Source organism: Botrytis deweyae, assembly GCF_014898535.1.
Source record: "Botrytis deweyae strain B1 chromosome Unknown BDEW_013, whole genome shotgun sequence".
In the NCBI taxonomy this organism is placed as follows: Eukaryota; Fungi; Ascomycota; class Leotiomycetes; order Helotiales; family Sclerotiniaceae; genus Botrytis; species Botrytis deweyae.
The window spans coordinates 964,136-977,828 of NW_024066220.1; the positions used below are offsets into that span (position 1 = coordinate 964,136).

At 42.9% G+C, this 13,693-nt stretch overlaps 1 protein-coding gene across 1 annotated transcript; it reads right to left on the reverse strand.

The window, feature by feature from the left end:
- Positions 1-237: 237 nt before the first annotated feature.
- On the reverse strand, positions 238-3,363 carry EAE98_006418 (uncharacterized protein). The gene is made up of 4 exons (XM_038954041.1): positions 2,444-3,363; positions 2,005-2,261; positions 1,068-1,953; positions 238-1,006 (listed from the first exon to the last, which is right to left on the reverse strand). The coding sequence occupies exons 2-4, from the start codon at positions 2,191-2,193 to the stop codon at positions 768-770; spliced, it is 1,314 nt and encodes a 437-aa protein (XP_038809831.1). The 5' UTR covers positions 2,194-2,261; positions 2,444-3,363; the 3' UTR covers positions 238-767.
- Between the last annotated feature and the right edge of the window lie 10,330 nt (positions 3,364-13,693).

Here is a 13,693-nt window from a genome sequence, read left to right on the forward strand (position 1 = left end):
GGATATACATATGCAAATGTGAATGTGTACCCGAACAGATTACTAAGAAAAACATAACAAGGGAAAGATTGAGCGAACAACTGAGCGATCAATGTGGGTATGCATGCATGATTGAAAGTGGACGCACGGCACGAGAGATTTTCACCCTAAGGCACATTTTCTGGGGTTCTATCTGTGTGCGTGCGTGCGTGCGTGCTTTTACAATTTGCAGTACAATGTAGAATGCGAATACTCGATTTATCAACTGTACTATGGAGGTAATATATTCATTATAAGAAGCGAAAATATGGTAAGAATTAAAAAACATTAACAATGACGCTCGCGGGTAATTTTACATCAGACTATGATGTGATAGTCTGTGATTTACTCCGCTGAGCTCATGTGAATTTGGTTTCACCGAATAACCCAAATATACAAATATGGTATCTGTTGCTGTCCATCCCAAATCCAATATACCCATGTTGTCATACATTTCCTGATAATACCTCAGTGCGGTTACCTTCCCTTACACTTGTGAGAAGCATGTAAACACCCAAAATTCAAATCTAATTTAACAAGAGAAGTCGTAGAATTAATGCGATACAAAAAAGTCGTAGAATTAATGCAACAAAAGTGCAGACATGAAAAAAGAAACGAAACTAAGAATAAAAAACCGCACACAACCTCTCCCTTTCTAAAGCCTTGGCTGGAAAAGTCATGTTCGTAACAAAAAAAAAAGTGCGCCTTCAATGCTGCAAAATGTAATCAAGTACAAAGAAGAGAAAGAATTAATAATGCTCTTGGCTATGACGCTCTTCCTGGCGCGAAGGCCATCCTTCGTTAAATGCAGATGCGGCTCTGGGACTTAGTCCTGGCTCGCTGTTGCAGAGACTCATGGGACTCTGTCCCCCATCTGCAGAGTGCATTCGGTTGTGATGCGATCGGGCAGCGTTTTCTGCACGAGCACTGTTTTGAAGAGCGGGCAATTTACGACGACGGGCGTTGATGAACCAGTTGGAGATTTGGTCTGGGAAAGTGTGTTAGTATGATGTGTAGGGGAGAGATTGGGGGGTTGGATGGCTACGCACTCAGTTGGAGACCCGTTTGTCTCATTAACAATTGCTTTTCTTCTTCGTTTGGGTAGGGATGTTCGAGGTGGTTGATGAACCAGGTTGTTAGGATATCGGTGGTGGGTTTTGGGAGGTTTCCTCGACGCTTGCGAGGTTTTGAGTCGCCCATTTCTTGGGCTTGGTAGGGAGTTGGACTGTAGCTTCCTGCGTGGTGTCTGTTGGTGAATGGGGTTTGGCCTGGATGGTGAGGGAAAGTTGCAGGTTGGGGGTACCCTTGGTCTCTGGGTTGGTGGTAACCGTAGTCGGATCGTGAAGGTGCGTATTTTTGTTGGTGGTATGAGCGGGAAGCCTCCAATGCATACTCGTTTCTTGGGTACTCATTCATGGGAGGGTATTCGCCATGGGATCGTTCTGCGGGGTTTTGGGAGTAAGTTCGTTCGTAAGATCGGTCGGGGGTGGTGATACTTGGGAGGCTTGGGCGGTATGTCGTACTCGATGGCTCAGAGATGGGAGAATGGAATGGTGGTCTCGAAGTGTGGTGATCTTGATTCTGGGCTCTGCGTTCTGGGATTGAGAGAATAGGTTGCTCTCGTCCAGACCTTGAAACATAAGGGCTTCCATGGCTAGAATGAACTCTAGACTCTCGACGGGCATTTGAGGAAACTGGCGAAGAGTTTGCACTGTGATAACCGTAGGTCGCTGTCATTGGGCTTCGACCACTGCTAACTGATTGATATCTCTCTCGTTGCTGCTGGCTTTCCTCATCATAGTAATCGTCGGATAATCTCATTCTCTTGTTTGACCCAGGAGATGCGTTTCTTTCTGTTGTGATGGGAGAAAATGATGTAGCATGTCTGTACTCGGATTCAATGGGTCTTTCCTGGCTCTCAAATCCAGAAAACATCTAGTTGGAGGTCAGTACTGTCCTGAAGGGCAACCTAGAAGATTCACTTACTGTTCGAATAGATGGAAGTGATTCCCCAACATTGGCCATGCGTGGTTTTGACCTCATCTCTACAGGCTCAAGGCCACGCCAATCCGAGCCAGAAAATACGTGAGGTCTCTGTAACAAAGCCATGGTGGAATGTGTTTCCCGTGGCTGGGTATCTTGCGTGTATGATTGTTCTGGTGTGTGAAAGTTCATTTCAAAGTGTTTGCCCGATATGGCTCTGTGGAAAGAAGAAAGAGATATAGAGAGCGGTATTGATTATTCTTATATGATATTAGTGAGAGTATAACTTGATGACATTAATGATTGAAGTATGAAATGAAAGTGTGAAAGGATGATTTGATGGCAATAAATGCCGACTTCGAGATTTATACTAAGATGTCCGAACTCTCAAAGTTCGAACTAGACAATTCGGAAGCTGCAACGGCCTAATTCAATGACTTACCAAGGCAAGGACCAAGACTAGATCGACCACTACGAGTGGCAGGATCAAACCCAAAAATCAGTTCATAAAACAATAGTGCTTCCAGAACGATAACTTTTATGGGTAATTTGATTAGGTGCAAATCTATTATGTTCCAATGGAAACTCGAGTGTTTCCCGAAAGCTGGCCTCGAATTAGACTATAACGCCTGGTGACGTTACTCCTGTAGTACTGAGATTCAACTAGGAATATTTGATGGCGATATTGGTAAAAAAGGGAAAGGATCGAAATAGAGTTCTTGCAGTGAACCGTATGTAGATTTGGTGTGTGCGTTGTGATAAATAGTAATCCCACTTTAGCTCGAGTTGATATAAAACATATTTTGACTTTTGAAAAAAACGGAATGAGGACTGAAGACTCTTAAGTATAATAGATTAGTTGAAGAAGGTAGATCAACGGGCCGCTGCACAGCTGCCGAAATGGGATTTCCATAGAAGGCTAAGAGGATGGGAGGACAGGATCAAAGTGTCAGGGGTGTTTCCCACAAGAGAATACCGCAGTGTCAGAGGTGGAGCTAATGTCCGTCCGAGGTTTGTGCTTTGGTAAAGAAGGGGGTAGGTGAGGTTAGGATAGCCTCGTCGATGATGCTACATGGAATCTGCTTGCGTCAATCCAAAAGAAAGAATAAGAACGGTTATAACTCAGTAGGCGTCTAGTGTGGCGTTTCCCCTGGAAAGTTCCAAGAAGGTTCCAGGTGTATGAGTTGCGAGTAATGGAATTAGAACTAAGGAACCCTTGATATCATGTACCTGTGAGTGAAGTTCTGTGTGGCAGGCTCTATCTAGTATGTACTTCTGAAGAAGAAGAATGGTGAGATGCAAAGATAGTGTTCGCCGCAATGGAGAAGCTGCATCCCACGAGCTAGGTTCTAAGTCAAGTGCCAGCGTCACGATGCCGGGGTCTTTTTTTGCACACTTACGCTCTTCAACCGTGCAGCTCTGCAGCCGCTATATTTCCCGGTGGAAACATTCCATGTTATTCAATACCGAGCAGGGGAATGTTCCAAACCTGCAACTTTACTGCACCTTGCCGAACGAATGATGAAGGTCAAGGTGACAATTGACAATTGAAGGAAGACTTGCGATTTGGTCGAGTGTTTATTAGTTGGTATGGAGAAACATCATACACAAACAAACTCCATGGGATGTTTTGTTTTAGTTTTTGGAAGTCCCAGCATCCGTTGATATATGTCCTAGTCGAGTAAGAAGGTTTATGGGTCAGATGTATTTCTTACTCCTTATTGCTTAGCTGCAAAGGTCAAGGTACATTAGGTGATAGCTGATGGATGGAGACTTGTATCGAGATGATGTTCAATTTGGCAGGTTTGATGGTCAATGGTCATAGGTGGAGTTCCTCCCTGGTCAGTCTGCTGGTCGGTGCTCACCGTGCTCCTCTTTCTCTTGTAGATTGTTGGTATGTGCATTGATTCTTGGACAATCAATCTATTCATGCTTTCTGGGATCAGCCTTGTCTTGTGTGTTTCCCCTCCTGTCTTCCCACATATCAGAATACGACTTTACAAATGTAATATCTGTAAGGATCCCTCTGTGGCTGACGGCTGTTTTCTTTCTCATTAATGTATCTGTTATTAACCTTTCGAAAGCCTCTTTGAGAATGCGTCTAATTCGACCTACCCCAATCGAAACTTCGAATCTGCATGGATCAGAGGGAGAGGAGAGATCATTGCCAAAAAGACATTAGAATTTTCACAGATACCTAGGTATTACTACTTGAATCACGGTGAACGGTGAATGATTTGCTGAAAATTTTGATTGCTAAAATTAAAAGCACGCGGTTCTAGACCATAACGAGTTATAGTAACGGGAATGCCTACAAGGCCCTCGAATGGGAGGTTAATTTATGATTTGGGGTTAGGTGGCTATTCCGCACTGTAACTAGCAGGGCAGGTAACACGTCTCTAAAGTCATTAATTTATGAAATCCACAATTAGAAAGTTTACGAGAAAAGATACTATAATTCGATATCTCACATAAATGAATTTTGATAAAACTTTAAGTTTGTGGTTATATATAGGGAATAGTAAACCAGAGATATCCCTACGCATCATACAGCATCATTGTCGTTGAAACAGAACATACAGTGCAGTGCAGCGTCTAGAAGATATTGGCGCTCAGTTACTCCTGAATCTCTACTTCCGTAGGTTACGAGAATACACCATTTAATCATCTCTCGCAGACAGGGAAATGTTCAGATATCAAAACAGAAACTGATGAAGTTTGGCTAGAAACCATTTCGTGTACAATAAAGTTCCAAATACAAAGCTTGCCTACCTATGATTCCCTATGATTCCCTATGATTCCTCGTTGAGAACGCATGTCTTGCTTCTGATCGTGCTACTACGATATATTGACCGATTGGACCGAGGCTACAATTTGCGGTGACACAGCATTAGCTTCAGCAGAGTGAATTCATAATGTGGATGACCTAAAAGCTGAATTCATGGAGATCAAATCCCCCTTCCGAGCGAGTCTGTGAAAATGGCAATACATAGGGCAAGACATCCAAGGGTAATCTGCCGGGTTCTAGGAAGTAACTTTGAGATGTTTGATTAGCTCACCACTCGTTTCAACTACTACCGATCCCCCCTCGCAAGCCACGACGTTCAGGCAAAACTGACTGGCTTACTTCTACCAGTGACATGATCGACACCGGGAGTTGATGATTTTCCCAGAGATCCTAGGGCATGAATGGCGAAGAAAAGAATGACAGCTGTACAGAACAGGGACATTGTTATGAGCCGAGAAAGCTTTGGCAATTGACAAATAAACTGTCTAGATCATTGTCAGTGATTTATTTGGGGAGATCCAAATCGCCGAATACCCACCAGTTAATATACCTTTTGAACTTGGGATAAGGTAATGCGACCTATCACTATTGCTACTGCTTACGCTTGCAGGATGCAGAACGATGGGATCTTGCAGGTTTTTTCTCTCTGACCCGAGTGACCCGTCTGCTTGGGACCAACCATAACGATTTTTCCAATTGAAATAGAAAATCAAATACAATACTAGAACGGCTGGAAGCCGATAAGCACCCTCGAGGCACCCAGTCTAAATTTTTCAAGGTCAAACGGATCTGAGTGTAGGAGTTCGTTTATGATTCATCCGTTCTTCTCCATGTAAGAGAAATGTGAATCTTGAAACTATCTGACAAGTGACACAATTTTCGCAAGTAAATCTCAATATGGCATTTTTCAATCCTCAATGGGATTCTTGGGGATAGGGTATAGTAAAATTTAGCCACCAAATTTCAAATTTAACCCCCGAGCTCTCCGAGATCGTGGGGCTCGGTTATGGCTTGGGACATGACATGACATATTGCAAGGCCCGGATACTTCAGTTCTTTTACATATCGGTTGGCAGGTTTGATGCTACAGCAAGCATGCAGCAGACGACTGGCTGGACTTATATGAAGGCCTTCTCACGGCACCGTCATCGACGTTACGAATCGAGATAGATGTCGTTATGGTTGGGTAACATGCATAGTCAGACGTTTATTAGACTAGTCACTTAATTTTGTGAGATTTATTAATTTGATATTACAGAGGTTTCTATGGTCGTGTTGGGCTATACTACACAAAGTCCCTTCAATCGTGATGATCTGCGGGGTTTTGTTACAATGCAGTTATCAATTTATATACCCATGCTTGATGTACCTGCACCTGGCCGTATAACTTGCATTTTTGGAGAATGTATACAAAGTACTAAGCGAATCATTTCTTGGGAATCCTCTTCTGTTTGCTATCAGTATAGTGAACAACAGTAAGACATGTGATCATAACATACTGCAGCCATCCTTCTCATGATTCTAGTATGCCAGAGATACTTACTTGGCTACGGCTGGAAATGTCATGGCAAGTTCAGATGAAATATACCATGATTGTAAATATTTGTACAATCTTGCGAATGTCGTCTTTCCGAGACACCATGTTTATGGAAATTCGTACTGATCCTTCTCAGTATTCTCGGAAAGCAGAAGTCAACGCAGTGAAAGTGCAAATTGCCATGGAAAAATAACCGACTTCTCGTGCTTTGGGTTAGGTTGTCATGCTTTCTGTCCTCCGGATTTCCTTACTTGCAGCATCTTGTGCTTTATTTGGTTCGAAGCATCTAAGCCACAATTTAATGTAGAGGGGCCATGAGCCGCCCCTCGAGCCCATGAAACGACCAGAGATCTCAAACAACCTAGATCCAAGCAACCCTCAGTGTCACGGCAAGAACAAAAAATCCAAGGATATTCGAGGATGCTACCCAAATGGCAGCGGGAGTCGTGGGTCCCATAGTGCAAAGTGTCATCACTTCAAACTTTGCAACGGGTGTCATGGAAATCGCTGATGTTTCCAGAATAGGAATTTCCAACGAAACTTCGAACGGTTGCATGTTTGGCAAAAGAAACAAATATATGCAAACTAAAGCATGCCAAATGGTTCATCGGGGAATTATCTTGCACGGACGGGTTCTAATACTTGACGGCCTTCAGAATTGAAAAAGATAGCTGTCTATTCATGCTAATTGTGATATGCTCACGCGTTTAAGACCGAAGAACCCTTAACTAATTCATCCTATACCATCCAATCGAAAGCTTAAAAGCTTTGCGATTGGATGTCATATCTGCGACTGTATGCACAACTGCTATGTGCAACCCCTCCATCTGTCAATCATTAAAGTTAATTCACATCAACAGCGGCACCTTTCCACCGACAGGGAGTGAGGACCCTGGTATTTACTAGCAACAACATTGGCTGCTCTAGCTGTCATGGTTGTATAAGCTCGCCACCAAACTTTTGTATGCAGAAATTCGCAAGAATATCTGGAAGAGGAAGTGCTGACGCTTATTATGTAATCCGTTATGCCCTTACCCGGAAAGCTGCCTGTACTGTACTTCTACAAATGTATAATATGTATGATACAAACACGCCAACAGCCAAGTTCAGCCAACATACGGAAATGACCCATACAGCATTCAATCCGGAGGGCGCAGCTTCAATTCATCAAGTGTAGTGTGTGCGGCATGGTGTGCGGGTATGGCCGTGTGGAAATTCCGGGGTTCCTGGAACTCGCAGCCGGAAAACGAAAGCCTGAAAGTCACAACAGTACAGAGTACGCAATCCTAATTTACTGTAGGACGTAATCTTCGTTTGTACTGCTGTGGTTACGTTGTGTAATCGCCCACAACCTCACCAACGGTCAATTTCAAGATCCTCAACTTTACAATATCGCTCCTGTTCAGTGCCATGCACAAAGCACCATCAAGCATTGACACACACTCGGTACAGAGTAACCCCAAGAAGGTTCCACCAAATCACAGGACTTTACCCACGAGCTGATGTCCTCGAGACTATCGCACCTTCGCCAATCTAAAGCGAGCGGAAGCCAGCAGTATTGGGAACATCCGGCTATTTACATATCTAATGTGCAACAGAATTGGCCCATCGAGTCCACATTGTTACCAGCTCGGGGACCTAAAAACCGAGTAGACGGCGCAGCACATCTCGCTACCTGTGGCTAGCCTTTAGGGTAAGTGGTACAGATACTGCCAGTCTTGCACGCAGCTCGCCGTTCCAAAACCAGTTCATCGGGATCTCATGTTCTTTTGGTTCCGACTTTTGAATTAATAGCTCGGAACGGGTATATAGCTGATTGCTAGAAATTCTCTCCGATATCTAATGTCTCACTTTGCTAAGTAACCATTCAAAGCTTACTGCATACTTCGATTTTCACTTCCTGCAATAGCTACGAAGGTGTAGTGGTTTGCTTCGCCTCGTGGATGCCATATCCAAGAACGTTGCAAAATCAAGGGGTTCCACCCAATGAACACCAGCGCAATATCTTAACCTTTTCATCTTTTTCGATACTGCATGAGTTTCAGTAAGAGTTACTGCAGTCATCAATCACGATTTCCATGGTCCCCACGCGATCATAATCCTTCGACATGGTTCTTATCTGATTTCCCTGACCAACATCTGAAGTTTATTTTGGAAAGTTAATTATATCTTATTTGAAAGAAAGCTGTGCCCCTTCTAGAGGATAAGACCCGGAGGGTTACGATTTGATCGCAGCGCCAATGAGCCTCAGTATACTAATATCTATATGGCAAATTTACGCGACACCATCAAAGCCAAATATCATCCATCTCACACTTGAGTCGAGATCGGTCCCAGAGTTGGCATCTCAAGACTCACGATGATCCGAATGAGGGGGCCGGTTTTAATCGGCCCATAAAGGTGTGGGCTGCGAGGATTTTCTCAATACATTCCAATAAAAGACCTGAATATCTTGGAAAAACAAAATGCCCAGGCCTATTAAACCTCCTCAAGCACCACCATCATTACTGTTGGTGTTGCATCATTCAGGGTCTTTTGCAGGGTATAGCATTCCAAAATTCGATTTCCAATGCATTTCCATGGATGAGCAGCGAGCTCTCTCGCCATGCGAAGACAATATTGACCCCGTCATATGATCATCATCATCATTGGCTCCCTATCTCAACTTTAACCATGTATGTATCTCATATTACCTCTCTGGGCTTCATTACTTTCTTATCTTTGCTACGAGTGGTCAACTTCGCTATTACCTTACTGCATATATCAGACTGACATGGAACCTGCAATCCCCTCGAGAGCAACATGCAGAAGATCTCTAGTATACAACAAATATCAATGTTGCTGTGGTATTCTGTCCGGTCCTCGTTCTTTTGGTGACAACGAAACGACTGCCAAGCAGGGTTCATACCCCACGCTGGAGTCGCATTCCAGGTTTTAGCACACTTTACATGAGAATGTTCTAGGATCCTAATCCTCATCTCCGACAACTTGCATGCATGCTCTGGACCCTCTATATCGTCTAGTTTCAATACCTTTTTTAAGTAGCGATATATACCGGCTATAACATCATTATCGACGAGGCCACAAGCCTAAAGAAAGACTATCATTCTTTGGGAATTCCTCGGCTCGGATGGTCCTTTACAACACCCTTCCGGAGCGATATGCCTCCGTAATATCAAAGATCCAGTCTTGATCTACACAACGCTTGAAAGTTTCTCCTGCTTCTTGCATAATTTTTCACCCGATTCTGGGGCCTCGAGGTATCCACGAGCAAAATAAGTGTGTGTAAGCTTTCACCCCCTTCGTAAGTTTCCGTCAGCGCCCCTTCTGGACTCTTTGACAGATCTGTGCAAACGAAAAAAACCTCCATCGATCAACAAAAAATAATGGGGACTACAGTATCTAGGTATTCAAGCTTTTCGTATAGCGTCGTATAGCATCACTTGTCATCATTGCTTCGTTCTAATCGCTGAATATTTCCTTGCCATTCGAACCGAATTTCCAATTTCATATTATAAAACTTTGCCGGAAAAGCCAAGATTTATGTCAAAATGCCAAATTCCTTATTATATCTCAGTGCCGTCCGCTTGTTTACTATTACTTCATGGCTCTTAGTTAGTGACCCCTTAGTTTTCTTAGCTTTGAATTTATGCATAGCTCGGAGAAGATATCCGAGATCAGACACTACCAATATTTGACAACGGATTACTTTCTTCATTGAGTAACTTTCACCGTAACATGATAGACTTTCAAAGCGTCCGTTGATCTTAGGGCTGGATGTGCTCAAGTTTGTCTAGTCTTGAGAGCTAGGCACAGTGGGCCCGAGACTGTCAGTTCATAAACTAACTCGTAACATTACACGGCACGATTTTTCATTTCGTCATGAACTTACGAGTCATTAAAAAATGCAATTAGCGCGGCAATTTAGACAGGGCTTTCAGAAATAACGATCTACCCGTGTTGCTTTTCCCCTGTACAGTATTTTCCCACGTTTTTGTGAATGCCAGTGTTTCCCGTCCCCCACTTTTGAATCCTGATATAATTGTGGCTATTATGAGCGGCACGGAGTATATGTATCTTTCAGTTAAGTGTCAAAGAAACGGCTGAGAATAAATAAAAATTAGAAATCCACAAGTACCGGATTTGCTCGGAAATCTCCGAGCCGTGCGGGCTTAACGGCGGAACGACTTGTATGCTCCCATCAGTCTCTTATTTGGATACCTTAGGCCACACCTTAGCTATTGTCTTCACAAAGTAGCTAGACATGGCCTCATTCTTCGTCGATTCTAAAGTGGAGTGATGATCTTCAAGAGCTCCAATTAGATGCTTTGTTGGCTTAGCCAAGTCACTACTGTGAGCTAAACAAGCGCGAGGCGCCATACGAATATTTCATGTCAGTATCTCCGTTGATTTCAAATACAAACATGACAAACGCTTCACGATAAACAGAAACATCAACAATCAAGAGCAACGACTTAATAAAGTTTAAATCGATGATCTAAGTGGCAGTAAAGTGATTGTCTCTGTTGTCGATCTCTTGAATGTGGAGAAGTGGCGGTCAGCTTTGCTACTCCTGGAGAGATCTACATGTCACACATTCTCATGTATCTCTGCACCAGTAATTATGGTTTATTGAGGAATACCGAAAGTTCTAAACTTTAAAGCAAGATTCTAGTCAAAAGACTAAAGGCTGGGGAATGGGGTCGCCCTTTGCCTCGGTTCATGCTATCGATGGTGGGAAATGACATTATGATCAGACTACAAGTAGACAGATTGGGATCTGGAAAGTATAGTCAGCGCTATACTGTGATGAGTTGATGGAATAGTAGATCATAGCTACTTTCCCCTTGCCCGATATCCTTTGAAGTTAACAGAAGTATATCTGCCAAACCCTGTGATCCCGAATTTTCGGGTCACCGTCTTTCAGGAACCTCCTTTTAGTGACCTCAAAATCTGCATGATGGTTGCCCTGCTGGACACTCTCGTGAATTGCCAACGATTGATTCACTGATTGCCAGGCTGAAGGATCAAGTGATTCGCCATGGACCGGGAAATATGGATACCGGCTTTTCAAATTGTGTCGGTGGAGCATACGGAGCAAACATTATCACGATAACCGCTCCAGAATGTCTCAAAGTTAACCAGTATGGACGTTCTCCTGGTCATTGCGTCGTCTGAATCAGCAGTGATATACCTAGTGGTATATTCTGCTGATTAATCTTCATCGTTTCATTCAGAACACTATTGGCGTGTCAAATTTTCAGTAGTTCCAGCCCCATGAAAGCCATAAGATTACCATCTCCTTCATCGCATCATAGATTTTTGCGAATGTCAGAATTCGGCACTGAGTTAGAGGAAAGTTTTGGGCTTGTCAACAACCTGATACACTCCTTTGCCTATTTGGCAATCCTGTTCCTGGAAATGTTCTATCATGGAATATATTTTGTCTTCTAGCCTCTCGGAAATAAGAACTAAGATTAATGATTTACTTGTATGGCTAAGATATGCATTTTCGTTCAGATCCTTCTCGATCAATTGGAGTAGTAGAGCTGCATAGTCCAAAATTGTGACTACATGATATAGAGGTCAAATGCTTGAAGTAATGTAATCTGGATCGACAAACTACAATAGCTTAGCCCAAAGGCAATTGCTAAATACTTGCCATTGTTTTCAAATAATCTAAACTTTTTGCATACATACTCATTTCTCTGAGAGTGTTTACAAGCACAGAGTACAACGGAACGGTGACTCGAATAGTCATTAAAGATTCACGGACAAGGGGTCCCGCACGTATTTACATGTCTGAGTTGGTATACTGTAAGCTTTGAGGAAGGATCTCTTTCCTTGTCGAAGAATAGTGAATGCTTTGAGTTTTTGCCGTAGCAACCTTTGCACATTCCAGCAACTGTTGTTCTAGCGCGGACTGGCTATCTTTCGAGACATTCGATTCATGTGTGCTGAACAAACAACTAAGCCTTCTACAACTGCTCAAAGATCTGATCTGTAGTTTCTTTACTGAATACTCAGATAACCGAAATACTGACTCCGATTATTCCAATGGATTGTCTATAAGCAGGCATCCAATTAAGTTTTAAGCATGGTACCTTACTTTCATGTCATGGGTCAATCACAATGTAAGTTCCTTTTCAACAACAGTCAAAGCGACATGAGTAACGACGAATTGGAACAACATGGACCAGATTTGACTTTGAGATTCAGGTACTCTTTCTTTCACCGCAAAGTTTAGGTGTATGTAACTTTCAATATTATGCATGTGTCATCTGTTGTAAACTATGAAGCCTATCACTCTATGTACGTAAAGAATCACAGGGTGCTGTAAGAAGAAGTAGTCTTATCTGATTGTCCCCTATACCCATATCCCGATATGTTCAGACTATGTGCGGACATTTCTTCGGCCCGGTTTCGCAAATACTCACATGTTATTGATGCCCTGGAGCCGGTCTCGGCAGTCATCCCGCCATTCTTCACGGTGTATCCATAGTATTGTTTCAGGTTGAAATTCCATCATCTTATTCAGAAACATTACTGGTTCACTCAGTTTTCACATGTTACCCGCGAATTCCACGATGCAAAACTGTATGGAATCTTCCGGTAATGTAACAGTACTACTTCTCCAAAGTCCGCACATATCTTTTCCCTTATTCTGAAATTCACCCTTGCCCAAACTTCCAAAGCGCCGCTCGAATGTCTCACTTTGTCAAAAGTGTAGGGAAAGCTAATCTACTCTTTTTACTCTCATTATTACTGACATGTGAACGTGGGAGATTATCCTGTCGATGAATCGACTATCATCAAATTCATCAGATTCACTCTCATAAAATCGATTCCTGACTATCATTTCCTTGGTACGATGTATCTCTTTAGAGTTTCATAACATGTACGATTTCTTGTTCGTCTAATTTCTCTCCTTGGAATGTCACCCGCGAAAGAAGGACAGGTGCGCCATGTTTTCATGTCAACTGTAATCGGAGAAAACGCTTTTCAGCAACCTCTGAAGTCCAGAGATAGATAATGCAGTTGCTGCGAGATTTGTCATTAAATATGAGCATCAAGTTTATCTCACACTTATAAAGATGGATGAAGATGAGCAGTTTTTTCGGTCCGTAGTGGATCTTGTATACTTGACTTGAAAATGCAGATTGCTTAGGGACACAAGCTTGATGCGGCAGTCAGGCCGGTTGAAAAGACGTAGAAAGACACAAAATGGCATAAAAGGTGGTATTAGTAAATCCATAATCGATCCAGTTTTTCTGTGGCTATTGCTACGCTGACCATGTGGTGCGCCTATATGTGTCTAATTGAATGAAGTAATTGAGGAAAATAAAACCTTACCCCTTCCCGCCGGG

Excerpts from the sequence above, each read along its gene's own strand:
- EAE98_006418 (XM_038954041.1), bottom strand. The coding sequence starts at position 2,193 with ATGAACTTTCACACACCAGAACAATCATACACGCAAGATACCCAGCCA. Across the intron at positions 1,954-2,004 it reads CACTTCCATCTATTCGAACA|ATGTTTTCTGGATTTGAGAG; the intron begins GTAAGTGAATCT and ends ACCTCCAACTAG. Across the intron at positions 1,007-1,067 it reads ACAAACGGGTCTCCAACTGA|ACCAAATCTCCAACTGGTTC; the intron begins GTGCGTAGCCAT and ends ACACTTTCCCAG.